The following is a 27,937-nucleotide window of genomic DNA, read 5'->3' on the forward strand; positions in this document are numbered from 1 at the left end:
CGGACTGATACAGTGTGTAGCGGTGGCGGGGGAGAATGCAATGGATTAATTACTAAAAGCGGATACAAAATCTCCTCCCACTGTTTGACGCTCAATTCCATCCTAACCCTATCATTCATTCTCTGCAGTTTCCATTTGCACCGAAGCACTGACCTTTCAAGAAGGGCATCTTGTTGTTGTAAATTTTGCTGCAGTACTGTTGTAGAGCTTCCGGCATTTGCAGACTTCCCCCGCAAGTCAAGGTCGGCTTGGCTTTTACCCAAGACCGGAGACCGAGAGGCGCATTCCGCTTAAGACATCTGCAGATAGGTTTGTTAATGTGACCGCTTTCAAGGGGTAAAATTGAAGAGAGACCGGATTGCTCTGTGGGAACTCAATTCGTTAGAGGAATTGTGTTTTTAAAAAGAAGCTTTGGAAGTCGGAAGGACTTGGAATGGGGAGGTGTAATGGGCCGAGTGGGATGGCACGGGCACCATGGGGCTGAATGGCTTGCTTTTGCTCTGAGAGATTCTGATGGACTTGCATTTCCATAGCATCCTTTATTTGAACAGTACGTTTCGTCGTTTCAGGATGCCCCAAGCTGTCTTATAGCCAATGAAATTCTTGGTCTTGTTGTTGCAATGTGTGACACCTTAGGTAATTGAGAACTAGTCTAGGAGACTGCAGCAAAATCTTACAAGGTGATGAATGTCTCAATTACAAAAAAATACAGGTCCAGCTTTGGGAATGGAGGGTTTGAGTAATGAAAATAGGCTGGGACTTTTTTTCACAGGAGTGTGGGAGTTTGAGGGGTGTGGTTTATAAAGATTTTATAAAATCACGAGGGGCATAGGTAAGGCAAATAGTCGAGGTCTTTTCCATAAGATGCATGAGTTCAAAACTGGGGGAGTATTTTTAAGGTGAGAGGAGAAAGATTTAAAAGGATGGTGGGGTAGGGTTGAGCAACTTGTTTTCTGCAGCGATAGGTTTGTGTGGAATGAGCTGCCAGAGGAAGTGGTAGATGCGGGTAGAGTCACATTGTTCAAAAGACATTTGGATAAGTTCATGAAAAACAGATTTCACAGGATAGAATCCCTATGGTGTGGAAGCAGGGCCCATTCAGCCCATCAAATCCACATTAACCCTCCAAAGGGTGTCCCCTCCCATGCCCCCACCTATCCTTGTAACGCTGCATTTCTCATGGCCAGTCCACCCAGCCTGCACATCTTTGGACTGTGGGAGGAAACCGGAGCACCCGGAGGAAACCCACGCAGACCCGGGGAGAATGTGCAGACTCCGCACAGACAGTTACCCAATGGTAGACTCGACCCCAAGTCCCTGGCACTGTGAGACAGTAGGGCTAACTGCTGAGCCACTGTGCCACTGTTTGGAGGGCCAAACGTAGGCAGGTTGGACTAGTTTAGTTTGGGAATGTGGTCAGCATGAACTAGTTGGACCGAAGAGTTTCTGTGCTCTATGACTCTTTGATAATGGCCCAAAGTGCTTCACAGTCAGCTGAGATGTAGCAGCAGTTACAACTTGTTAGGAAGGAAAAGCAAAGGCCGGCTTGTGTCCAGTAAGGTTCTCCAAACAGCAAATAGATTGTGATCACATAATCTGGTTGCACAATAAATAGTGAACAAGGCCTTAATTTCCTTGAAATTTTTGCTTTGGGAAGCTTTATGCCCAGCTGAGAGGTCAGATACATGTTCCCAATCAGCACTGCTGGCATACAGCCACCATGCAGACTGCAGCAGTTCCAGAAGGTAGCTCACGATTGCTGTCTTCTCCAGAACAACTATAGATAGTGAATAAACATTGGCTGTACTAGTGACTCTAGTATTCAGTGAACAATTGTGAAAATTACAGGACATTGGTTTAGCGTCCCATTTGAAAACTGGGACACCCAACAGTGCACCACCTCGGTATTGTAATCGTTCTTTTACCTAGATCTGAAGCTCCCGTCTGTGGAGTAAAATTAAGATGAGGTTACTGACCAGGCGAAATAGCTCAGTTGGGAGAGCGTTAGACCGAAGAACTAAAGGACCCTGCTTCAATCTTGGGTTTTGGCATTATACGAGCTCGCTGATGGGGTCAGCCTTTGTTTATGGACTTCAGATTGGTATGACAGGTCGGCACAAACATCGAGGGCTGAAGGGCCTGTACTGTGCTGTAATGTTCTATGTTCTATAACCCATAGCATAAATGTTAACCTTGACTGTGTGATATCCTAATGACAGTGTGTGCATCATCCTAGGAAATGACGTGATATCATGTACAGGATTTTGCCTCCAAGGGAGAATTTGACATGATGTGACAATGCATATGTTATCCCTCGTAACTTACGAACCTAGGTGTGAATTATGTGGTATTGAAGGAGCCTACAGATGTTACTTTTACAATTGGCTGTTTTGTACACCTACAACATTCACAGGTACAGACGTGTCTAGGCTGTGACTTTTTTATTTACAAGTTCTCAGGAAAAAAATTAAAGTACTGAAGAATCTGTTCCTAGGTACCTTGTACCTATGATGGTGCTGTAAGTGGCAACTATATAAGTTTTTCACTTTACGCAAACATTTTGAATATGTGTGACAGTATAGGTAATTCAGTTCAAGCAATTTGGTATGAAAACATGCAAAGAATGTGCAAAAAGAATAAAATCAGATTATGCGAGCGTTCTAGCTAGAAATATAAAAATAGACTGTAAGAGTTCATACAAATTGCTTTTTTAATAAAGAAAAATTAATGAAGTGAGTGTCAGTCCTGTAGAAAATGAGTCTGGAGAATTAATAATGGAAAACAAGGAGTTGGTTGTTGAACAGGTATTTTGCATCAGTCTCCACAACGGTGGATGCAAGTAAGATCCCAGAAGCGGCTATGAAGCAGGAAATGGAAAGGAGGAGCTTGGGTGGAATTACAATCACCCAGAGAAGTGAGACTGAATAAATTGTTGGAGCTGCAGACCATCAGGTGCCCAGAATATTGATAGACTTTAGCGTCTTAAATGTATTGAGTGAAGGGACTAAAGGTACGGCTTGCCAAATCAGTTGCTTGATCTGTAAAATAGAACTGCGTTTTTATTTGCACAGCTGTAATTCAGTAAAGGATGTTGCCAAATCTATAACATGGTCCATGATTCTTGAAAGATTGGAGCGACTGGACTTGTATACACTTGAGTTTAGGAGGATGAGAGGGGATCTGATTGAGATGTATAAGATGATTAAGGGATTGGTGAATTTCTGCAGTGCATCTTGCAGGTAGTTCTGCTGTGACTGAGTGTCGGTGGTGGAGGGAGTGGATACTTGTGAATGTGGTGCCAATCAAGCGGCTGCTTTGTCCTGGATGCTGTCAAGCTTCTTGAATATTGTTGGAGCTGCACTCATTGTCAGAGGTAGTTTCTTTACTCAGAGAGTTGTAAGGGAATGGAACGCTTTGCCTGCAACAGTAGTAGATTCGCCAACTTTTAGGTACATTTAAGCCATCGTTGGATAAGCATATGGACGTACATGGAATACTGTAGGTTAGATGGGCTTGAGATCGGTATGACAGGTCGGCACAACATCGAGGGCCAAAGGGCCTGTACTGTGCTGTAATGTTCTATGTTCTATGTTGTATGATTCTGCCTCAACTCCGCTCTGCCCACCTTAAGTTGTGTGCCCTGGACTTTGTCATTGTAAACTGTTAAACTGCTATTGCGCTGTTTTTATTCCCTACAATACTGCCTTAATAACACACATTGTTCAGGTGTTAAGACACTGTAACTTTGTATTAACTGCCAGGAACAGTGTGTACGAGCCCAAAATTTCTGGCTTTGAGTTGCAGCCTTATCTGTTTTTTGTATAAGTCGGGCCAACTTAGAAAATTATTTTGCATTGAACAAACTTGTCGTGATTGGAACCAGTTGGATCTTGTTGTCTATGAGCTCCTTGACTGGGGTTGTTAACCTGGGCCAATCAAGAGAGCCCTGGCTGACCAATATAAACAGGGGATTTAGAATCTCCTCAGTTCTGGAGACTGACTCTGAGCTGGCTGGTCGTAGGCAGTGTGCAGGTTTAAAAAAAAGTGACTTGGTGGCAGGATACTGGCCTATGTGCAGTTATTTCAAGAACTGACCATCATCCTAATGGTCAATATCCTACTGATAAATCAGTACAACCATCTGTTAGCTCAGAAACTGGTGCTTCTGTTTATTTAAATTGTCTGATACCCAAAGCTGTTATTTGCACGTATCTTGGATTTGTTTTGCAAATTCCTAATCACAAAGATACTGTAATGTTTATAGATGGTCAGCACTGCTAGCCATGATGTGGGGTTTGCTTCCTAACGGCATATTTGACCTGGTGGGGCAATGTGTATATTGTCTCACATAAGAAATGAGGCATTGATAAGGTGAGACCAGGAGCAGATTACTGCAGATTTTAGAATCTATACTGAAAACAACACATGCTAGAGATCATAGCAAGTCGGACGGCTACCATTGGAGAGAACAAGCTAACGTTTTGAGTCTAGATGACTCTTCAGAGCTGAAGAGGTGATAGGGTGATATTGAAGGATCCAACAGATGTTTATTACAACTGCCTACTAGATACGGCATTGCCCTGGACAGTGTACAGTTACTTGAGTACAACAGGGCCTTTAATAGTGTAGGTCAAGTGATCCAAATTAAAATGGAATCTGAGGTCTTTATACCATCGGGTTGCACACTATGATAGTTAATTTTTCCTAATTTCTGGACACGCCTACCTAAATGTAGGTAGTCAACAATTTGTAGCAATAGTTTGTGAGTTTAATGTGTTTGTGAAGCAGCTGTTTAGATGATGTATTAGTTAAAGTAACAACAGAGTTCTTGTGGTTCAGTGGTAGGGTCCCTATCTCAGAGGTAGAAGGTCCAGGTTCAAGTCTTACCTGCTGCAGAAGTGTAATAATACATACCTTTTCAGGTTGATTAAACATATCTACAAAGGGAGAACTGGGAATGATTCATTGGTGCCAGAGGACAAATAGGCTGTTGGTGATGAATCTGTTGGCCTTATTAAAGTTGTGAAGGCAGCATCCTATTCTCTAATTAGGGAGCTCTTTCCTGGGCGTTCCTCCTCCCCTTCTGGTCTATCTTCCATGTGAGTAAACAGCTCCATGAGAGCTACCTCTCTCTGTCAGAATTGCCTGATGAGGACCCACCTCTGGCCCTATGATGCAGTAGTGTAATGGACATGTCTGTTTAACAGTACACTAACCAAAAATCATAACACAACAGCGTGGATCTCCCTGTCTCCAGCAGCCTCACGGCAAGATGAAGCCAAAGTAAGATGTTTATTAAATTAACATAATGTTTCCCTTCCCTCAGCAGGCTTTGCAAATTTGCCTTGACGGCAAATTAATACCAAGAATATTACACCACAGATGCAACTTCATCTCGCTGGTCTGAGTTGCTGGCTAAACTCAGGCAAGGGGACTGCAAGAAAATTCTTTATCCCCAAAGATCAGATCATGAATTTGTACAGAAGCTACTGTTTTTAATATGTTTTATTGCTGTGTAGGGCATGTCATTTAATTTTTATTTAAACTTCTCAAATTTGCTTCATATTCACTAGCAATTTTGAAGAGTGTTTTGAGTCCTGTAACTTTTTAATATAGAATCACAGAGACATAAGGCACAGAAACAGGCTCTTCGGCCCACCAAGTGGATACTGGCCATCAAACACCAAACTATACTAATTCCATTTACCTGCACTTGGTCCATAGCCTACAACATTTTAGGTGCTCATCCAGATGCTTCTTCAATGTTGTGAGAGAGTACCTCCAGCACTCTCTTTAAATAATTTAATATTAAGATAAAACATATGCAAGACCACAAGAATTAGGAGCAAGAATAGGCCATTCAGCCCCTTAAGCCTGCTATGCCATTCAGTAGAATCATGGTTGATGTAGCATTGCTTTTATTTTCTGCTAATTTTCAAATTATTTTCTCAATATTTGCAGTTCACATTGATTGCTAGTCCTTTGGTGTTCATGTTTTCTCTACGAAGTGCGCTGGGCATCATTATACGCCCTCCAAACCACTGTTGGCAAAAGAAGATAGACTCTACCATCAGGAGATTTGGTAAAGCTCCACCTTTCGGTAATGGCAGGATTTCTAAATCGAATACACACGGGGCAGCCTACTCACAAATTGATCTCCCTCATGAAGAACCCCTATTGCCATGTGTAACATATCGCTCCATTTCGCTTTCCAACCCAGTCCTGGGTGTAATGACCACTTGGGATTGGGTTGATGCATTGTGGTAGAACGTGGCTGCTTTGTGCTTAACATGTCAATTTTGTTTATTTTAAGAGCTGACCTCTTGCATTTCTTCCTGAAAGGATAATAACAACAGATTCAATAGTAACTTTCAAAAGTGAATTGAATACAAGTTTGTAATGGAGGACAATTTTGGTGTTATGGGGAGACTGTCAGGAGCTGCGAGTATTTCAGTAGTTCCTTCAAAGAGCTAGCACAGGCTGGATTGGAGTGAATGTCCTCCTTTTGTGTTGGATGACTCTGTTGATGAGAGAATTTTAAAGAGGGCTCTGCTACAGCCCAGCCGAGTCCTGCCGCTAATAGAAGAAAGGTGTTGTGGAGAAGTATTTTTTTTTTGGTTGAATCGCAACGTGGAGTCCACAGGAAGCCGAGCTCCGCTGGGAAGAAAGGGGCAAAAGCTAGAGCAGCTTCAAAGAAAAGGACAGGATATAATCCCATGGGTCTCCATTCCTGCAACATTTTCATGGAAGTTAACTTCCAAAGATCGGTGACCTTCGGTGCAGCTTTAGTCATACCCGCTGAACTCCTGGTTTAATGTTTACTGTGGTTTGTTTTCTCACCTGTTTCCTGACTGTTCTGAAATAAAAATTGAGTCTGTAACTGTTTTGCCAAGTGAAGGGAGTTGGGTTGGGTTCTGCAAATGGCACTGTGTTTCTGACACTGTGGTTTGCGCTTCAAATCCTCTGCTGTTTTTTGTCTATTTTTACACGGGTTTTACAACAAAGAAACGGGCCATTCAATCCGTTAGGTCTGTGCTGGTATTTAACTTTTACACAAGGCCCCCCTTCCCCACTTCTTCATCTCAGTTTGTCCGTATAACCCTCTGTTCCTTTCTCCCTTATGTATATACAGTATCCCCTTACATGTATCTGCACTGAACAGCCATGTGACAACAGATCCCACAACTCCTCCCCCCCACCAATTCTGAGTAAAGAGGTTTCTTCTGAATTCCCTATAGGATTTATCAATGATTATTATATATTTGTGACCCCCCCCCCAGTTTTGAATTCTCCCCTAAAGAAGTGCTTTAACTTAGCTGAACGTAAAAATCTTGAATGTCCAGTGCTGCACTGACACACAGGACTATGTAGAGTTTAATAACATACCTTCCTTCTTTTGTGGGACCTGCAAGTAATTCTGAGTCTCTACTGAGTGCTGTCTAGGCACAGACACGTGGTCGCTCAGTGGTTGACACTGCTTGCCTTGCAGTGCTAGGGACCTGGGTTTGATTCCACCCACAGTCCAAAGATGTGCAGGTCGGTGATCAGCCATGCTAAATTGGCCATGGTGTGGGAATTGTGGCTAGGGGGTATAGGTCTGTGGGGGATGGGCCAAATGGCCTGCTTCTACTGTGTGGGCATTCTGCTCTAAAGGTGGAGCATCTTTTCAGCGAAGCCAGATCATGTTCACAGCTGATTGGCCCAGTTTCCGTCACAGGCGAATTCCGAATTGCATTGTTACAGGTTGTGTTTTTTTAATGTCTATCCCCCTTGTTTTAGGGGTAAGTGAGCAGTACAGGCTTGGAGATGGGGGGAGCATATAAAAGTGAAGACTGAGCAGCTGTCTTTACTTCCTTGATCAAAAGAATCACCATCGCCCTGTTCTTTTCCCAGCAACCCTGCAAAATCTTTCTTTTAAAGTACTTTTCCAACTCCGTGACTAAAGTATTAAATGTATTTCATAAAACTGTCTCCCTCCTTTCTTTGCCAGTTGGCTTGAATCTGTTTTCTCTAGTTACCAATCCCTCAGCCAGTGGAAACTGTTTCTCTTTATCTGCCAAAGCTGTTCACAATTTGGGCACCTCGAAATCTTTCCCGCAGCTCAGGCTACTCCAGTCTTTCCACATGACTGAAGGGGGAGGCAACGGCCTAATGGTATTATTGGTGGACTGTTAATCCAGAGACCCATGTAATGTTCGAGTTACCTGTGTTCGAATCCAGCAGATGGTAGAATTTGAATACAATAAATATCTGGAATTAAGAGGCTAACAATGACCATGAATCAGTTGTCTGGAAAAACCCATCTGGTTAACTAATGTCCTTTTAGGGAAGGAAACTGCCATCCTTACTTGGTGGGGCCTACTTTTGGCTCCAACCTACAGCAATGTGGTTGATGCTTAACTGCCCTCTGGGCAGTTAGGGAGGGGCAATAAATGCTGCCTAATCAGCGACACCCTCATCCTGTGAATAAATAAAATAACTCAGAACAATTATTACTTCCTTCAAGATTATGTATGACTCAGGGTGATTGCGAGATCACCAAACACAGATGTGTTTTCATTTGCAACAGACAGCCAAATTTTGTGAAGAGCATTTATTGCCCAACCCTAATTGCCCAGAGGGCAGTTAAGATTCAGCCGCGTTGCTGTGGGTCTGGAGTCAAACGAAGGCCAGAGCAGGTAGGGATGGCTGTTTCTCTCCTTGAAGGATATGAGTGAACCGAATGGGTTTTCTCCAACAATCGGCAATGGATTCAGGGCCATCATTAGACTCTTAGTTCCGGATTTTTCTTGGATTCATAATCCACCATCTGCTGTGGCAAAATTCAAACCAGGAATGTCCCCAGAACATACCTGGGTTTTATGATTAACAGACCTGCAGTAATACCACCAGGCCATCACCTGCCCTCAAACTAACAGAAGAGGGATTAAGCCTGAAATGTTTGAAACTAAACTCCATGTATTGTCCATGAGACAAAGCTGGATCAGTGTTTGACAGGCTGATGGGCTGAGTTAAGAGCAATGGTGGAAGGTTCATAACAAGCAGAAATACCAGTTGGGTTGAATGGTTGCCATTGTGCTGCAAAATTCCACACTTAAGACTTCAACGGAGCAAAATCCCCGAGATTAGATAAAACCGGTGTCTTCTCAATTTAACAGTGTTTCGTTCAAAAATGTCAAGTTGGCTAAATCAGTGGATCTGTCCAACAGCCCAGCAATAATACCATTAGGCCGTTGCCTCCCCCTTCAGCCATGTGGAAAGGCTGGAGTAGCCTTATCTGTTCCCCTTGCAGCTGAGAAGGTTCAAGAAAGAATTCGAGGTGCCCAAAATTGTGAATGGCTTTGGCAGATAAAGAGAAACAGTTTCCGTTGACGGGAGGATTGGTAACTATGGAAAACAGATTCGGGGCCAATTGGCAAAGAAACAAGTGAAATATGTGGGTGGTATACAACAGATAATATTGACTTAGTTTCAGACAGGTTGTACAGACAACGTGGAAGGCATGATAGGATTTAACAGTCTTTGAAACAAATGTCTTGAATAATGTCTTGGCAAATCTCAAAGCTTGGAATAGAGTTTTTTTCCTCTATTGTTGGGCATTGGGATCAACGAAAGGTTTGAATGACCTGGAAAAGTAGGACTGAATTTTTAATTTTTCAAAATTTAATGAATAACATTCGTAAATGATTTCTTGTGTTCTAATTGTTCAATGTAAACTGGAAATTTATGTATTGGTCAGAGTTTCGTTGCTTTGACTATTCACTTAATATTGGGCAAAATGAAATCCTTCAGCCAATATTTCACAATTACTTCCTCTTTATGCTGTAAAATATAAAGATAAAAACATTAACTTATTCATGCAAACATCGAATTGCATTAATTTTCTTCTGAAAGAAAATTGTTTGTCCAAGCAAACAGACAATGTGTAGTTTATAAGTGCAGCACTTTGTTTGAAAACAATGAAGATTTGTTTAAAAAATGAATTCTTATTAGGGTAAGTTGAATTGTGGAAAATGAAACAAATAGATTGGCCAAGAACACATTGAATTGGAGGGTCGGTTTAATGGCCCAAATGGCCTACTTGTGCTTCTAATTTTTATGTTTGACTAGTAGTGTGAGGCATTAGGAAAAATGTTGGCTGTTTTTATTTAGCTTTCGCTATTGTGAAATGAATGCAGGGTGGCGAACCTGTTCTTTAAGACTCTGTTAACTGTTTGTAAACGTAAATGGGATTCAAATATTGGTTTGATTTCTTTTCATTGATTATAGCCTTGAAGTGAGACTTAAATGATTATCGTGTATTGAGATTTTTTTGATGACTAAAGTCAATGGATTCTTGTTTTAATCAAAATAACTTTCTGGATGTTGGTGTAATGTTTAAATTAACCAGGTGACACATCAGCATATATAATCGGAGTTTGTAGCTTACAAGCTTCAGGATACCAGTGAATGTATGATTTCAAAGGTTTTATTGTCTCCACTGTTGGTGCCTGATTATTTCAAGATGTTGCAGCATTCTTGCCTCAACGTTCATGAGTTGTGTCAAAATTCAAATGCTTGGGAGTGGGGGGAGGTGTAGGAGGAGTGTTTTCTGGGAAGAAGTCCGCATTTCCTGCCTGTAGTTACAGTTCTGTTGTTTAATCTGACCACTGGCATTGATTAACTGGAGATGTTGGTCAATATGCTCCTCTTTACAAGCTTCTATTTATTTATTTGTTTATTTATCAATCTATCGAAAAAAGTCAGTTTTCACTAGTTGAATCCTGTCTTCACAGAGCTGCATTGAACACTATTTACTCTGCGCAAAAATTAATCCTATTATACTTTGCGTTTTGAGAAAGGGAATATAATGACCAATGCCCCACTGCAGTAACTAACCACAGAGGTGTGTTATTTTGCAAGGGATTAGTATTGGAATCAGGAAGAATCTGTCTTGCATTGTAGAGATAATAGTAACAGACGTATTATAATTGCACTTGGAATAAACTTTTCTTTCTATTTCCTTTTAGACTTGACTGTTGATAGCTTGACTACAATTAGCCAGAATTGGTGAGGAACCATAGGCATTGGCTGTCTGCTTAAAGTGACAGATGGTCTTGGCTTGAGGAGTACCATATCATTTAATCAGGAATCTCCCCCCACTCTTATTGCCTGGTACGGAGGTATTGGAACGATTAACAAACTTAATTCATGAAACTGTTTGTTTGGCTGCTCATGATTGCCCTTTCTTTCTGTGGCTAACGAGCCTGGGAGTGGGGGGCTCTAAAGCTTTTGGAGAGGCAGGGGCACTGCCCACTGAGCCACAGGTCATGTTATTCTGTACCTTCAACTCTTTCTCACACAGACTAATCCCAGCAGCACTGGAAGTGATTGATTAAATTTGGGTGGGTTTACTAAAACATATTCATTCTTGGTGGGGTGTGGCTGGGACTGATAAGCCAGTATTTAATCATAGGAACAGAGGGAGACCATTCAGCCTCTTGAGGATGTTCTGCCATTCAGTAAGATCATGGTGGATCTGTGGCCTGACTTCATATCCCTGTCTTTGGCCTGTACCCCTTAATACGTGTGCTTAACATAAATTTATTTATCTCAGATTTAAAATTAACAACTGATCTCCCATCAACCCCTGTTTTTGGAAGCGAGCTCTAAACAACTATCACCCTTTGTGTGTAGAAATGCTTCCTAACATCTCTCTCTTGAATAATCTGGCTCTAATTGTCAGACTTTGCCCCCTAGTCTTAGAATCCCCAACCAGCAGAAATAGTTTATCTACCCTAAATGTTCCTGTTTTAAAATCTCAGACTTCAATCAGGTCACCTATTAATCTTCTAAATTCTAGAGGAAACGGGCTAATTTGTATGCCTCCTCATAACATAACTCCCAAAGTCCAGGTATCATTCTTGTAAAGTATGTTGTATTCTCTCCAGGGCTTTAAAAAAAACTCCTTCCTGGGGTCTGGTGCCCAGACGTGCTCACAGTACACAAAGTGAGGTCATACCAAGGTTTTGCACGGCTCCAGCTTAACTTCTGCATCCTCATACTCCATTCATAGTCATACAGCATGGAAACAGACCCCTTCAGTTCAGCCAGTCCATGTTGACCATTGTCCCAAACTAAGCTAGTCCCACCTGCCTGCGCTTGGCCCCTATCCCTCCGAACATTTCTTATTTGCGTAGTTATCCAAATGTCTTTTAAATGTTGTAATTGTACCTGCTTCCACCACCTCCTCTGGAAGTTCATTCCACACAAGAACCACTCTCTGCGCAAAAACAATTGCCTGTGCCTTGTACATACACTTCAGGATTTTATAAACCTCTATAAGGTCACCCTCTGCCCCCACTCCACCACCTGTGATAATAGTCCTAGTCTATTCACCCTCTCCTTTATCAGGTAATCCTGCTATAATAGGTGTTTCATTAATGCGAATTGGCTGAAATGTGATTGAGTAGTGGATGCAGTTTGGATAATGCAAACTTTCTGCTGTATAGATGTAGTGATTTTCTATGGTGATTTCACTATAACGCATTTTTCCATAGCATGATGTCACGCAAAAACACAGGAGAACTACCTGTCACTCGCTTCATACCCCCTCTAATATAAAGGCCAGCATTCCATTACCTTTCTTGATTATTTTCAACATTGCCATGACAATCCTATCTGTGACAGAGCAGTACTAACCACTTTGGTAGGACTAAGGCAACCTTGTTTTACCTTTGTAACTGGTATTAGAGAATTGCCCTGTCAATGATAGGCTTTCAGGATCAGGCTGGGGTACTTATCCTCTAGTCAAGAGAGGTTTGAGGGTAAATCTGATCAAGGTCTTTGACATTATGAAGGGGGTTCGATGATTGGGAATGCAAAATGCAAGATCATAAATGTAAGAAAGTCACCAATAAATAATGGATTCAGGAGAATTTTCTTTATTCACAGTGTGGTGAGAAAGTGGAACTTGCTACCGCAGGAAATGGTCAAGATAAATAGCCCAATAGTTTAAGGATAAATGTCTGAGGAAGTAGGGATTGGAATGGAATATTGAAGGGATGGGATGAAGAGTGGTGGGAGGAGTGTCATGTGGGACAAAAACATTGGCATGGAACAGGAGGGGCTGAATGGCCTGTTTCTGTTCTGCAAAATCTATGCATTTCTGGCACCAAATGTTAGACCAAAATGCTCTTTGAGTCAGTTTCTGTGTTCCATAACATGGAACTCAACTACGTGGAATGTCTAGGTGGGAATGAGCTAATATTCGTTCAAGGTTCAATCTCATACCAGATTTGTAGTCTTGTACATTTGTCGAAGTTGGATAGTGTGGACAGTAATAATGACTTACTCAGACTTACACTGCCCAGTCCTCATCCTAAAGGCTAATACTATACTGTTTATTTTCCACATATGGACTCACCTGACTTGGGACTTATCACTTTGTTTCTGTTTATGTTCAAGACTTTGCCATGCAGTGCCTGTGGTTTACTCTTCAAATGCAATAAAGTGGAATGATTGCACTGAAGTAACATTCTGCAGTACTTCCTCTGCACTAGTTAACAAGGTCAATGTTTACTTTATACAGCTTCACAAATTCTACACGTTTGCAATTATACATTTTAAAAAAGTTCTGTTCTTTGAATTCAGTATTGCTTGAACAGTCCAGTGGATTTAGACAGATCTGTAATCTAAACTTGCAAGCAGACATGTCATTTCTTGACAATGACCATTCTAGGTGCCAACATACACTAAGCAATAAGAACAAAGGGAGAAAGCTGCATTTAGTGTCTTTCAGGAGCTGAGGGTAATCCAAGATGCTTTAAGTATGGGTTTTTTTTTTAACTTCAGCTTAGTCATCGTGATGTAGCGAAGGCGTCAGATTGTACACAGCAAATCCCCCAAACAGCAATGTAATAGAAAGGTTAAGTGGTCATTTTTAAACTGGTGATTGTGACTTGTGAGTTTTCCTGGAGTGTGACTGGAAAAGAGCAGTTTCCATTTTCTCATCTACCTTAACGATAGCTGCAAAGGGACAGAGGGAGGTTTTAATTATTCATTTGTGGGATTTGGGCATTACATTTTTATGATTTCCTAATGAAATTACAGCACACATATAGGAATGATAGCGTATATAGGCATAACCTGCATGCCCAGATATGGAGAGATAATAGGAGTTGCGGATGCTGGAGAATCTGAGATAACAGGGTGTGGAGCTGGATGAACATGCAGCATCCTAGGAGCAGGAAAGCTGATGTTTTAGGCCTAGACCCTATGAATTTTTTAAAAAATTCATTCACACGGTGTGGGATCGCCCTGTTAAAACAGTATTTGATGTCCATTGCGATTTGCTTTGAGAGTGTGGTTTGCTCCACCATTCTTGTGGCCTTAGCTCCACTTTGCTGCCTGCCTCATGTTTCTCACTCGGTATGTCAGAAACTGTCTAAGTCCGTCTTGAATATATTCAGTGACCCAGCTTGTTATGCTTTCTGGGTAAGACTATTCCAAGGTGTCAACATTGCAATAATAAAAATATGCACTAATCAGTTGACAAGCAGCATGATAAAATTGAACATTGGATCATCCCGAGTTTATGAAAGATGCTAAATGCAAGTTTCTTCCTTTGTTCTTATTGCTTATTCTTAGCAAACCACATTCAGAGCGAGTATTATCAAGCAACAAAAAGTCTGATTCTCACATTTGGATTACAGATATATGCATCAGATTATTTCAATCAACATTGAATTCAGAGACAAAACTATTTTTTTACATAATTACAACCTTGTAGAAGTTGTGAAGATGTACAAGATGTGCGTTGACCTTTTATAATTAGTGCAGAGGAAGTATTGTAAAATGGTAATTCACTGCAATCATTCCACTTTACTGACAGAACTACAGGCACCTGTGTGGCAACCAAATTGTATTTCCTGAACCATAATTTAGTTTTCTTAGAATCCAGACCTGAGTAATTTATTTGTAAGGAATGCCTGTTTAATACTGAGTACTGGATTGTCATATTCCAGGACTATGGAATTAAATGTGGTGAGTCATTTTGGGTTTTCTTTGTTGTTTAATTTGCATGGCACTTTTCACTCAGTCTTTTTTGTTCAGCACAATTTAATAGAACAAATAGGAACTTCAAATAATTAAGTCTTTGACAGCATTTATACTGTACACTGCAGTTTTCTCAATTTAACATTTGAAACATCTGTCAAACAATCAATAAGAAGCTTTGTTTTTATTCAAGTTTTAAACATTAATATAGAAAAGTACTTTTTTTAAAAAAAAAACTGCAATTAGTACTAGAAAATATATTAATTTGTACAAAAGTAACTGTACAGGTTTGTCCAGTTCGTTGAAAACTTTTGCCCCATTGATATGAGGGTCTGCAATCGCAGAGGCAATGAGGCATAATTTCCCTTAATCGGTCGTGAAAATTGAAAAATAACTGGTCCCTCCTGCCCCTCTCATGCTTTGGAGAACTTGCTTGTGCACTTCCAGTCTCACTAATGCAGTCTTCAGGGTGTAGTCTCAATTTCTTAGTCATTTGAATTCCTACTGTGTGGAAACAGGCCCTTTGGCCCAACAAGTCCGCACCGAACCTTGGAGCATCCCCCTATAATGCTCTTAACCTACACATCCCTGAACACTACAGGCAATTTTAGCCTGGCCAGTCCACCTATCCTGCACATCTTTGGACTGGGGGAGGAACCAGAGCACCCGGAGGAAACCCACGCAGACAAGGAGAGAAAGTACAGATTCCATACAGACAGTTGCCCGAGGCTGGAATCGAACCCTGGTACCTGACACTGAGGTAGCAGTGCTAACCAGTGTGCAGTCATGCTGTCTCATTCTTATTGCTGTCATTCTCAAGTTATCTACTCATTCAGAGACAGTAGGAACTGCCAATGCTGGAGAATCTGAGATAACAAGGTGTAGAGCAGGATGAACACAGCAGGCCAAGCAGCATCAGAGGAGTAGGAAGGCTGACGTTACAGGCCTGGACCCTATATCAGAAATTTTCTGAAGAAGGGTCTAGGCCCGAAACGTCAGCCTTCCTGCTCCTCTGATGCTGCTTGGCCTGCTGTGTTCATCCAGCTCTACACCTTTTCTATTCATTTTTGTGTTTCCTCCATCTATTTCTCTCTGTGCCACATCTTTAGATTTGTACTCCAGTACAAAAGTACAGTAGTACAGTGAAAAGTGGATAATGTTGTCACACTCGGCACCCATTATCTTAGGTACAAAGTTAGAGGTACAAAAAAAACTTGGGTACAAAGTGGTTCTAAAAAAAAAGTTAAAATGTTAAACATTACCTTCAATGAATAAATAGAAAACTAAAGAAATAAGGTAATAGTTAGCATTAAGCATTTTCTCAATTTAAACTAGACAATGAAGAAATTATAATGAGTCCTCCACTTAGCTTGCCCTCTGGGAGACCTCAACTGCCTGTTCTTGCCGCAGATACTGGGGGGTGTCCCTCTCTTTTAGTGCCCTGTTGGGTACAAACATCCTCACCCCTGCCTACCCCACGCTCACATACATGTCTCCAACCCCAGCTACACTCCCTGTCACTTGTGGCCCTTACTCCCTGTCCTTGTTTCACTCTTGTGCCATTAGCCTGTGGCTGTCTCCTCAGCTCTCCCACATGTGGCATTGCCATTTCTCACGGGTAAGCTGGATATCAGATGGAGATCTTGCTGAAATGCTTCTCTTGGGTAACTACCAGTCCTTGGAAACTGTGGGCAGGGTTTGATGCTGCATCCTCTCCCTCTGCCAGGTCTGGAGATGTAAGATCCAGAGGAAGCGGCTTTCCTGTTGGCTAACCTTCCACCCTAACCTGTCCAGTTACTTCTGATTTAGTGTTAAGCAAAGGAGCCCCGGCCCCATTGGAGGCACCTGGCACTGCCCAGAGGTCATTCCATTCCATTCCCTTCCCTTCGCGCCCCCCCCCCCCCCCCCCCGGGTTTTAAACATTACCCCTGCCCTGGCATCTTGGACCTAACACCCCTCCCTCCTCACCAGGACATGTGGCAGTAGATTTATCCAGAATCCTCTGTGTTGGTATTCCCTGTAATCCCAGTGGTGGTCACTGCTCGCAAGGGGCTATACTGGGTTTTAAGAGCCACCAGCCTTCCGATTAGCTGAAAACTCATTGATTTCCTCCTGAGATAAGGTTATAAATTGATGTGGGACAACAATTAAGATCGTAGATGGGCTCCACCTTGACTTTTTAGTTTAAAAGACACTCGGGTAAGTACATTGGTAGGAAAGGTTTGGAGGAATATGGGGCAGGAGCCGGCAGGTGGGACTAGTTTAGTTTGCGATTATGTTCGGCATAGACTGGTTGGACCGAAGGGTCTGTTTCCATGCTGTATGACTGTATGTGCAGGGAGAATGGAGCTTCTCAAAATCCACCCCCCTTTCTCTGTATATATTTTAGAAATGTAAAAATTCTACCTTTTGAAGCTTCATCTTTTGCATGCATTCATCAGCCTGAGGAAAATATTATTAGTTCATTTCTTAGAGTCATTGTGTGTTTTCTTTCCAGTTTGGGTCAAAACTCCCATGCCATCACAGTGACTGTTTTACCTTGAGTGGACAGTACCAAATTCTTGACCATTCTTATCAAGTTTAGATGACAACAGCCTAAATTTATACAATGCAGTGAAATATCTCCAGGCGTTTCACAGGAACATTGCGAAGTGAAACTTGTCACTGAGCCACATAAGCTGCTCTTAGGACAGTTGACTACAAGCTTGGTTAAAGGTGTGATCAGAGATAATGGGAACTGCAGATGCTGGAGAATCCGAGATAACAAAGTGTGGAGCTGGATGAACACAGCAGGCCAAGCAGCATCTTAGGAGCACAAAAGCGGATGTTTCGGGCCTAGACCCTTCATCAAAAAAGGGGGATGAGGAGAGGATTCTGAAATAAATAGGGAGAGAGGGGGAGGCGGATTGAAGATGGATAGAGGAGAAGGTAGGTGGAGAGGAGAGTGTGGGTGGGCAGGTAGGGAGGGGGTAGGTCAGTCCGGGGAGGACGGAGAGGTCAAGGGGGTGGGATGAAGTCAGTAGGTAGGAAATGGAGGTGCGGCTTGGGGTGGAAGGAGGGGATAGGTGAGAGGAAGAACAGGTTAGGCAGGCACGGATGAGCTGGGCTGGTTTTGGGATGCAGTGGGGTGAGGGGAGATTTTGAAGCTTGTGAAGTCCATATTGATACCATTGGGCCGCAGGGTTCCCAAGCGGAATATGAGTTGCTGTTCCTGCAATCTACGGGTGGCATCATTGTGGCACTGCAGGAGGCCCATGATGGACATGTCGTCTGAGGAATGGGAGGGGGAGTTGAAATGATTCGTCACTGGGAGGAGCAGTTGTTTGTTGCGAACTGAGCTTGGGTGTTCTGCAAAGCGGTCCCCAAGCCTCCGCTTGATTTCGCCAATGTAGAGGAAGCCACACCAGGTACAGCGGATGCAGTATACCACATTGGCAGATGTGCAGGTGAACATCTGCTTGATGTGGAAAGTCATCTTGGGGCCTGGGATGGGGGTGAGGGAGGAGGTGTGGGGACAAGTGTAGCATTTCCTGCGGTTGCAGGGGAAGGTGCCGGGTGTGGTGGGCTTGGAGGGGAGCATGGGGCGGACAAGGGAGTCCCGGAGAGAGTGGTCTCTCCGTAAGGCAGACAAGAGTGGGGTTGGAAAAATGTCTTTGGTGGTGGGACTCCCTTGTTCGCTCCACACTCCCCTTCAACCCCACCACACCCGGCACCTTCCCCTGCAACCGCAGGAAGTGCTACACTTGCCCCCACACCTCTTCTCTCACCCGCATCCCAGGCCCCAAGATGACTTTCCACATCAAGCAGATGTTCATCTGCACAGCTGCCAATGTGGTATACTGCATCCGCTGTACCTGGTGTGGCATCCTCTACATTGGGGAAACCAAGCGGAGGCTTGGGGACTGCTTTGCAGAACACCTATGCTCGGTTCGCAATAAGCAACTGCACCTCCCATTCGTGAACCATTTCAACTCCCCTCCTATTAGTTTGACAACATATCCATCCTGGGCCTCCTGCAGTGCCATAATGATGCCACCCGTAGGTTGCAGGAACAGCAACTAATATTCCGCTTGGGAACCCTGCAGCCAAATGGTATCAATGTGGGTTTCACCAGCTTCAAAATCTCCCCTCCCCCCACTGCATCCCAAAACCAGCCCAGCTCATCCCCACCTGCCTAACCTGTTCTTCCGCTCACCTATCCCCTCCTGCCACCTCAAGCCGCACCTTCATTTCCTACCTACCAACCTGATCCCGCCCCCTTGACCTGTCCGTCCTCCCTGGACTGACCTATCCCCTCCCTATCTGCCCACCCATACTTTCCTCTCCACCTAACTTCTCCGCTATCCATCTTCAGTCCACCTCCCCCTCTCTCCCTATTTATTTCAGAATCCTCTCCCCATCCCCCTCTCTGATGAAGGGTCTAGGCCCGAAACGTCAGCTTTTGTGCTCCTAAAGATGCTGCTTGGCCTGCTGTGTTCATCCAGCTCCACACTTTGTTATCTTGGTTAAAGGGCTGGGTTTTGATGATGGTCTTGGAAAAGTAGAGAAGTTTTGGGGAGAGAATGTTAGCGTTTAGGGTCCAGTCAGCTGAAGGTTCAGTCACCACTCGTGTTGTCATTAAAATTGACAATACTCTGTAATTAGGCTGGAAGTGGAGGAGGTTACAGAGATTAAAATAAAGGCATTGCAGACTGACAGCTAATGAAGGTCAGGTGAGTGAGGGGTGAGGGGTGATGGAGAGTTTAGGGATGAATGGATCTTTGTATGACTTAGGGCCTTGGGCATTGTGTAATGTATCACAACATTACATGAACCTAGCTTCATTTGCCAAGCATCTGATGTTTGGACAAAAGTATTACTGTACCTGCAGAAACATGAGCCTGATGATGTCAGGTTAGTTTTGTGTGTGTGTGTGTCTGTGTGTGTGTCTGTGTGTGGTATTGTTCGATTCATCTTGGCAAACCGGAGGTGAGAACATTTTATCCACCTTTGTTAGCATAGAATTTCTGTATTGCTGAAAATAGAGACTTGCTGAACTTTCTGTCTGTCTGATGCTCATCAGAACAAATTTGAAGAGCAGTAACGGTGCAGTGATAATGTCACTGGACAAGTTACCCAGAACTCATGCATATACCCTTGGCGCATTGGTTTGAGACGCAGCATGGCAGACAGTAAAGTTTGAAGTCCATAAGGTTCTGGATTTTAAGATAGCCTAAAAGCTGTTAATTGTTGTAGAAATCCATCAGCTTGCACCATCCCCTGGTCTGGCCCACACATGACACAAGACCCAAAACCATGTGGTTGACTCTTTATTGGTCTCAGCAATAGTGGGTAGGAACACCTACACCTCGTGAAGAAGTTTAAAAAATCGTGTGAATTCTAAATTTCAAATAATTGAAACTGCAGGAAAAGTATTTGATTGTTAAGTTGGCTTTGACTGGTCAAGGTGTTGCATTGGAGGGATTTTCATCTTGGTAAACAAGAGCTGAGTGCATTTCGTCCATCATTTGATTGCTAGTAGGGAACATGTATATTGCTGAAAAGGGAGCTTTATCGAAGCTCCATGTCTATGTGTTTGTCTTAGAATCGTTGGAACAAATTTAAGCAGACACAGCAGCACAGTGGTCAAGTCACTGGATGAGTAATTCAGAACTCCCCTTTTTTTTGTCTAAATGTCAGATACTTCTCAGATGATGTGAGATCATGTCATTTCAATGTTTGGTACATTACACAACGCAGAACCCTGAGTTTGTAATGTGGCTCATTTTCTCTTGCTGGAGGCAGCAGACATTCATATTCACATGCTGGGACATACAAGTGAAAAAAAATATGTTCAAGCCTTGTACCTCCTTTCAGTTACCTGGAACTTGGGGGAGTCCATAATTCTGTGTTGTTTTCTCCATGGCAATGCCTTACCCAATCAGATTCAACTTTACAACTAATCCGGTAACTATTATTGTGATGTGACAATATGTGCTTTAAAGGCATAGTTGTTTCCCTTGAAAAGGGGTGCTATAAACCTGATGCTGAAGTGTCTGCTCGATGGAAAGCAGAGTAAATAAGGTATAAATGAATAGTCTAAATCTGTTTTCGCGGTATTTGCCTTTGCCAAAGGGTGTTCTTATGGGATGCTGCTGTATTGGAACAGTTGAAGAGTAGTAGTTGTAATGTTTTTATGTATTTTGGTAGAGTTAAAGTTTTTTTTTGTTTGTAGTTTAAATGTGGTGTAAGAATAAAGCATTGTTTATCTTAAAGTCTAATAGTTTGACCAATTGAATCACATCAGAAACGCCACACCTTTTTAAATTAGACAAAAGTTAGGGTCTATAATATCTTCTTTGTATGTTTTGAGCGGGGTTTGATCTGGTCTTTAACAGTAATTTATTTAAGACTTGGAATTGTTTACGTTTAGATTAGATTCCCTACTGTTGTCCAGATGAGGGCAAAGCAAAAAGCTTTGGCAACTCACCTGCCTTTTCAGTAACATTTTGTCAATTATTTGTGGAGCCCACTCACATTGGCCCATTCCATCCTGCAGATTAGGAGGAAAACTGGAAGCCAAAGAGTTCAAGATAGATGAAAGGTGAGAAACTCAGCATACCAGTATTGTGAATATCCACTTCAGGTTTAACTATCTCCTGGCTTTTTGAAATTGTGTTGAATCAGGACAGAAATATGTGCATTTCTGTAGCCCCTTCTGTAAGCCCATGGTATCCCAAAACACTTTATAGCTGGTGAAGTGCAGTTAACTGCTGTCTTTAAAATAAATCTGGAATTAAGAATCTAATGATGACCATTATTGATCATCAGGAAAAACCCATCAGGTTCTAATGTCCTTTTTAGGGAAGGAAACTGTCATCCTTACTTGTCCCATGTGACTCCAGACCACACCAATGTGGTTGACTCTTAAACTGCCCTCAGTGCTCATCCCTAATTGCCCAAAATGCTGGCCTAGCCAGTGATGCCTTCATCCCGTGAATGAATATTTTTTAAAAAAGTAGGAAACATGGCACCTGAATTGTGTATAACAAGGTTCTACAAACAGCAATGTAATAACCAGATGACCCGCTTTCTCCCTTTGCTGACTGAGGGATAAATATCTACCAGATTATATAAAATTAAAACTGTCCTTTATGTTTGAAATAGTGCCAGGGGGCTCGTTTATATTGTCCCGAGATGGAGAATGAAAATTGGTTTAAGGTCTCATCTGCTAATCAGAATCTCCAACAGTATGGCACACCCTCAGCACTGCGGTGGGGTGTATCGACCTGGATTAGGAACTCATGTCTTTGAACCCTTAACCTACTGATTCAGAGGCGAGTGTTAACCACTGAGCCAGTGGTTAACCTTAAGCTTACCTGAAACAGGATAAGTAAGATTACAAGAATTGGCAGGAACATTTTTAAACTCCATTGACCCACATTGGTTCCTGCTCCAGTTGTAACTCAATTTTAACCTGCTTGACGTTTTGTTCAAATCTTTTCATGATCTCACTTCTCCCTATCTCAGGAACCTTCTCCAGCCCTGCAACTCTCCTAGATCTCTAATTTAGTTTTTGGCAACTTGCACATTGAGTACGGAAATAGACCCTTTAATCCAACCAATCCACACCGAACGTAATCCTAGACTAAACTAGTCCCACCTGCTCCTTGCCCATATCCCTCCAAACTTTCCCTATTCATGTTCTAATCTAAGTGTCTTTTAAACATTAAATGTGCCCACTTCCTCTGGAAGTTCATTCTGCACACGAACCCCTCCTCTATGTAAAAAAAAAGGTCTTTCATGTCTTTTTTTAAAATCTTCCTCCTCACCTTTAAAATATGTCCCCTACTCTTGAAATCCTCCAACCTAGGGAAAAGATACCTACCATTAATCCTACCTATACCCCTCATGACTTTATCTTGACTTTGACCACACTGTCCTTAGCACCATGCCTTTAGTTGCTTGGGCCCGCAGCATTGGAATTCCTTCCCTGAACCGGAATTTTCATCATACGTTTCTTCTCTAAGACTCTCTGCATTGCAAAAGCTTTGTTGCAAATGCAGATGCATACTCTCAGCCCATGGAATAGCCATGCCTATGATGTTATTGATAAATGTTGTAGCGGAGGGGAGTAGGGATGGAGAGGCGAGCGGAGGGGAGCAGCTAGGTGCCAGGGCTGCAAGCAGAGTGAGGGGGGTCAAGATTTCTAGGGCATCGGTGATGTTAACCACATGTGCAAAACCCATCCTCTGTTGCCAACTGTGCCAAGTTGGGCATTAGCAACATATTCTGCTCTGCGTTACATTTATTTTTACACCATTTCCAGTGAAGTACCTTCGAGTAATAACGGTGCTGTATAAATGCAAGCTGTTAAACTTCAGTCAGGGACAATTTGGGGCGAACAGTCGTGGTGAGAGGCAGTGACTCTATTGAAAGCAAAATACACTTGAATGTTCATGTCTTCTATTTGCTCAGTATTGTCAGCGATTTTGTACATTTTTCTTTTCAAAAGCGGATTTGGCTTTGACATTCAAATCCTTACTTTGCGTGAACATCTTTATTCACAATTCATTGCTGTTAACTCCAAGAGCCAGTGAGCTTCAAACCCCTGGGGTGAATTAATGAGAAGTTTGAGTCCTCACAGCTGACCTTTAGTGCCCTCTTTTGGGGCCTGGTTTATCCCTTTTTAGGGAGTATGATGAGTCAGCCATATCCAGACAAAAGATGTATTTTTTATACTTGAGCAAAGATGAAGAACAACAGCTTTATTGAATTTATCGCTTAAGGAAATTCCTCAATGAACTGGATTTTCTGTCCTTTTTCCTTAACAGTATCCTCCTCCGTGATGGTGTAATGTGGAATTTGTTACCTTCAAGGGAGTGGCTGAGGTGAATGGTGTAGATGCCTTTCGGGGAGGTTACGTAAGCACAGGGGAGGAAAGACTAGGGTGTGTTGAAGTAACCTGGCAGAAAGCTCACTTAACAAACACCAGCATGAACCAGATGGGCCACATAGCCTGTTCTCATCTGTAGATTTGCTGAAACTGTCAACCCTGGCTCAATTGGTCGCACTGCTGCCTCTGAGTCACACCGTTGTGCGTTCAACCTCTCTCAACCAAAAAAAAATTAGAAATACTGAGGGAGTGCTGCACTGTTGGAGGCACTGCCTTTTGGAAGGGATCTTAAACTGAAATCCCATCTGGGTGTAAAATATTAAACAGCACTAACCCAAAGAACAGCAAGGGAGTTTTCAACCATGTTTCTACCAATATTTATCTCTCTCAAAAATAGATTAGGTGGTCCTCACTGCATTTGTTTGTGGTAGTTTGCTCATGTGGGAATTTCGGCCAATTCACATTACAGCACTGACTACGCACAAAAGTATTTTGTTGTTGCAAAGCTATTGTGAAAGCATTGTACTAAATGTGAGTTTTTCTTTGTTATTTTGAGTCAGATGGGATCCACTGAGAGAGTTGGTAAGTTGGATACAGATGTAGTTTCATCATAGACAGAGGGTAGCTGCAGAGGGGTGTTTTTTTTTTTCTGATGGAAAGTCGAAACCAATAGTGTTCTGCAAGCACTTGTGCTTGAGACCTCGCTTGTTTGTAATCTAAATATACAGACATAAATGATTTTTGATAAATGTGTAGCTTTTTTGTAGTCTACACTGAGAAGGAAAACCTAGTAAAACTTATGAATGACACTTACTGCTCTGAAGAGAGCTGCAGCATATCCGTGAAGTTAATTTTTTGAGGATTACTGTTTCCTCCCTCTGGGGCAGTTGCTGGATGGTTTTGAGATGGCACCATCCCTGATCATAAAGGTGTTTAATGCATCCTGCTGATTTTTGAATGAATTGTCGAAAGTGACATCCATTGCACATGGAAACAGAGGCCTGGGGATTGAAACTAGTTCATGTTCCCTGTGCAAAACTGCTTTCATATCCAGGGGGCATTAAGTTGCTGCACTAGATTCTTGGAGATTGTCCCCTGACTTCCCAGCCCACTCTGTTCCATTGGTTACCTGATATGTCTATCCAAGAGATCTTTATTTCTGACTGTCCTCTAGCTTCAGTCTTTTAATACAGCTGATATGTGTTTGACCAAAAAAGTCAATTTATCTATTGACTTAGACTTTCCTCTTGATTTTTTTTTGCCAACATAATCTCAGTAATGGTGACCATACAGTCCTAGTTCCAGAGGGCTGCTCACTCATTAGAGAGAGACGGCAGGCTTAACCTGAGTTTGAGATGCGTCCGGAGCGTCTCCTTGATGCAGGACTATACCAAGAGACAGATTGTGTGGCTGGAGGACCATCAACTTGGTGAAAGCCACTGTGGTCTGCCTGAAACTGCCAGAACAAGGCAAATTCCAAGGTCCAGGACTATGTGCTGTGGGGAAGCACTAAAGCTTGGGGCAGCTGCTGCCTATGGTGAAATGGGGAAAGACTACTGTCTAAGATCTTTCTGTTAAGGTTAAATGGGAGTCTGTTTAGTTATCAGACCCTCCTGATGCCTCAAATATATGTAGTCTTGTATAAGTAAGAAATGTATTTGGTTTGTTTGTTTCTCCATATGTTACTGTATCAAACTGAACTGTTTGTGACTATATTCATAAAAAAAACCTTTATATACAAAGTATACTTCTGAAATAAAAGGGTCACCAGGCCTTGGGGAAGGACTGAGGTTGAGAAGGTGAGTCCTTTGTGGTTCTGTTGAAGGGTCACTGGATCTGAAACATTAACTCTGCTTTCTGTCTAAAGATGCTGCCGCCCATGTTGAGTTTTCCAGCAGTTTCTGGTTTTGTTTCTGATTTCCAGCATTTAGGTTTTTTTTCACTGTAACCTGGTGACCATAACAACTCCTATTGATCATCGTAAAAATGCATCTGGCTCACTAGTATCCTTTTAGGGAAGTAAATCTGCCATCCTTACCTGTCTGGCCTGTATATGACTCCAGGCCTACAACGAGAGAGTAGACCCTAAACTGTCCTCTGATAGGCTGCTCAGTGCAAGGGCAATTAAGGATGGGCAATAAATGTTGACCTTCATAGACACCCCCTTCCCATGAAAGAATAAATAAATAAATATTATCTTGGAGATTAGTCTTCAATTACTGAATTCTCCACATCATGCCTGATGCATTGGCAATCCTAAAACGCATCTGAAGTATCAGTCCTCAAGTGGAATGCAAGTCATGGCCAGAATTGAACAGTTGCAAATACGGTAGTTAACTGCAGCACAACATAGCCACCAACCAATAGAACCGCTTTCTTTCTTAAATCGTTCAATTCATTAACTGAACTTCTTCATTCCTCATACGGCACTGGTACCTAAAGTTGATTCCATGTAGGGCTGTAGATTGAATTACAGATGTTTACAGTCCAGTCACCCTCTGTACCTGTGCCAGCTCTCTGTTGCTGTTTCTCAGGTAGTCCCATGACTCAGGCTTTTCCTTGTAGCCCTCTTAAAATAGCTGATTTTCATCAGCCTGCCCTATCCAAAAGACATCTGTACTATAGATGCTAATTACGAAGCTTTCACAGCTCAGAAACGTCAGCTTTTGTGCTCCTGAGATGCTGCTTGGCCTGCTGTGTTCATCCAGCCTCACATTTTATTATCTCAGAAACAGACTGTGTTTGGCTCTTGTTTACATTCCACACAAGCCTCAGCTGTTCCTCATTCAACTATTAACATATCTTTCCATTGCTTTCTCCTTCATGTATCTATTGTTCTGTTCAACTGCTGTCTGGTAGTGTGTTTCACTTCTTTGCCAAGTTCTGGGTATAGAACTTCATTCAGAATTCCGTGTTGGATTTTATTTTTTCGTGACTGCCTTATATTAATAGTCTTGTTTTGTACTTCTCCAGTTTAGCAAAGTGGCATACATTTGCCCAGGCCCATTGATGAATGTTTGGTTGATTCCATCTTACTGGTTTCCCCAACAAGAACTTGTATTTATGTAGCATCGTTCATGTAGTAAGAGATCCCCAAATGCTTTGCAACAGGGTATTGAAGAAAAACTTGTCAGTGGGATACAGAGCTCAGGTGACTATGTGCTTTGCAAATGTCGTGTGGTTGAGAAAAGTGCCAAATAAGTGTAATTCTCTCTTTTTAGCAGTATTGCTATTTCGTTAAAGGAAACTGGTGAACCTCAATTGGTTTCCTAGGCTTGTGTTTTCATTTTTTCCCCCCCTCATCAATATTATAATCTGATTTTTTTTTTGTTTTTTAACCTCCTGTAGGGAAAATGAACACTGTGTTTGTGTATGGCACTCTCAAGAAGGGTCAACCCAACCATCATTACATGATCGATGGCTCAAAGGGGTGTGGAATGTACTATGGCAAGGGACGTACTCAACAGAAATATCCACTGGTGATTGCAGGGAAGTATAATGTTCCGTTTTTGCTCAACCTGCCAACTATAGGACACAAAATATTGGGAGAGATTTACTTAGTTGATGACCAACTGTTGGAGTTCCTCGATGAGTTTGAAAATTGCCCAGATCTTTACCAGCGCAACTCTATCAGAGTCCAGGTACTAGAATGGGACAATAAAGACAGCAAATCGGATGTTAAACCAGATGAAGATGGAACATTAATGTGTTTTCTGTACAACACTAAACTCTACGAAGAAGATTGGCTGAATTTTCCTTACTACAATGACTATGACCCCTTTGGGAACCATGAACAACCAAAGTATATCTTACGTGAGGCTAGATAACTGTAAAAGTTCATACCTGAACAGCAAGAAATTCTATGCATTAAATTTAAAAAAGTCATCCTGAATTCTTGGACTGATATTCTAAAGCCATTTATGTGAAGAATTTGATCTGAATTATGATCTTTTTGTTTCAACAATTTCTGTAGTTCATTAAATTCTATTCCAATGCACATCTGTGACTGTGTTAATTTATTCACTG

The 27,937-nt window shown here is 42.2% G+C and overlaps 1 protein-coding gene across 6 annotated transcripts; it reads left to right on the plus strand.

Moving 5' to 3' along the window:
• Window positions 1-27,908, plus strand: LOC125453071 (gamma-glutamylaminecyclotransferase-like). Of its 6 annotated transcripts, none has more exons than XM_048532143.2 (3): window positions 1-309; window positions 5,962-6,100; window positions 27,260-27,908. In XM_048532143.2, exons 2-3 carry the CDS (start codon window positions 5,992-5,994, stop codon window positions 27,736-27,738), a joined length of 588 nt encoding a protein of 195 aa, XP_048388100.1. In that variant the 5' UTR covers window positions 1-309; window positions 5,962-5,991; the 3' UTR covers window positions 27,739-27,908. The 6 variants fall into 6 exon arrangements, with proteins under 6 accessions (XP_048388100.1, XP_048388101.1, XP_048388103.1 ...); XM_048532144.2 differs by having other exon boundaries at window positions 5,962-6,082; XM_048532146.2 differs by lacking the exon at window positions 5,962-6,100 and having other exon boundaries at window positions 2-309.
• Window positions 27,909-27,937: the final 29 nt, after the last annotated feature.

This window comes from Stegostoma tigrinum, chromosome 6 (genome assembly GCF_030684315.1).
Source record: "Stegostoma tigrinum isolate sSteTig4 chromosome 6, sSteTig4.hap1, whole genome shotgun sequence".
Taxonomy (NCBI): Eukaryota; Metazoa; Chordata; class Chondrichthyes; order Orectolobiformes; family Stegostomatidae; genus Stegostoma; species Stegostoma tigrinum.

Bases quoted from the DNA above. Each gene is read 5' to 3' on its own strand.
- LOC125453071 (XM_048532143.2), top strand. From the start codon at position 5,992: ATGTTTTCTCTACGAAGTGCGCTGGGCATCATTATACGCCCTCCAAAC. The intron at 6,101-27,259 runs GTAATGGCAGGA...AACCTCCTGTAG, and splicing joins TGGTAAAGCTCCACCTTTCG to GGAAAATGAACACTGTGTTT.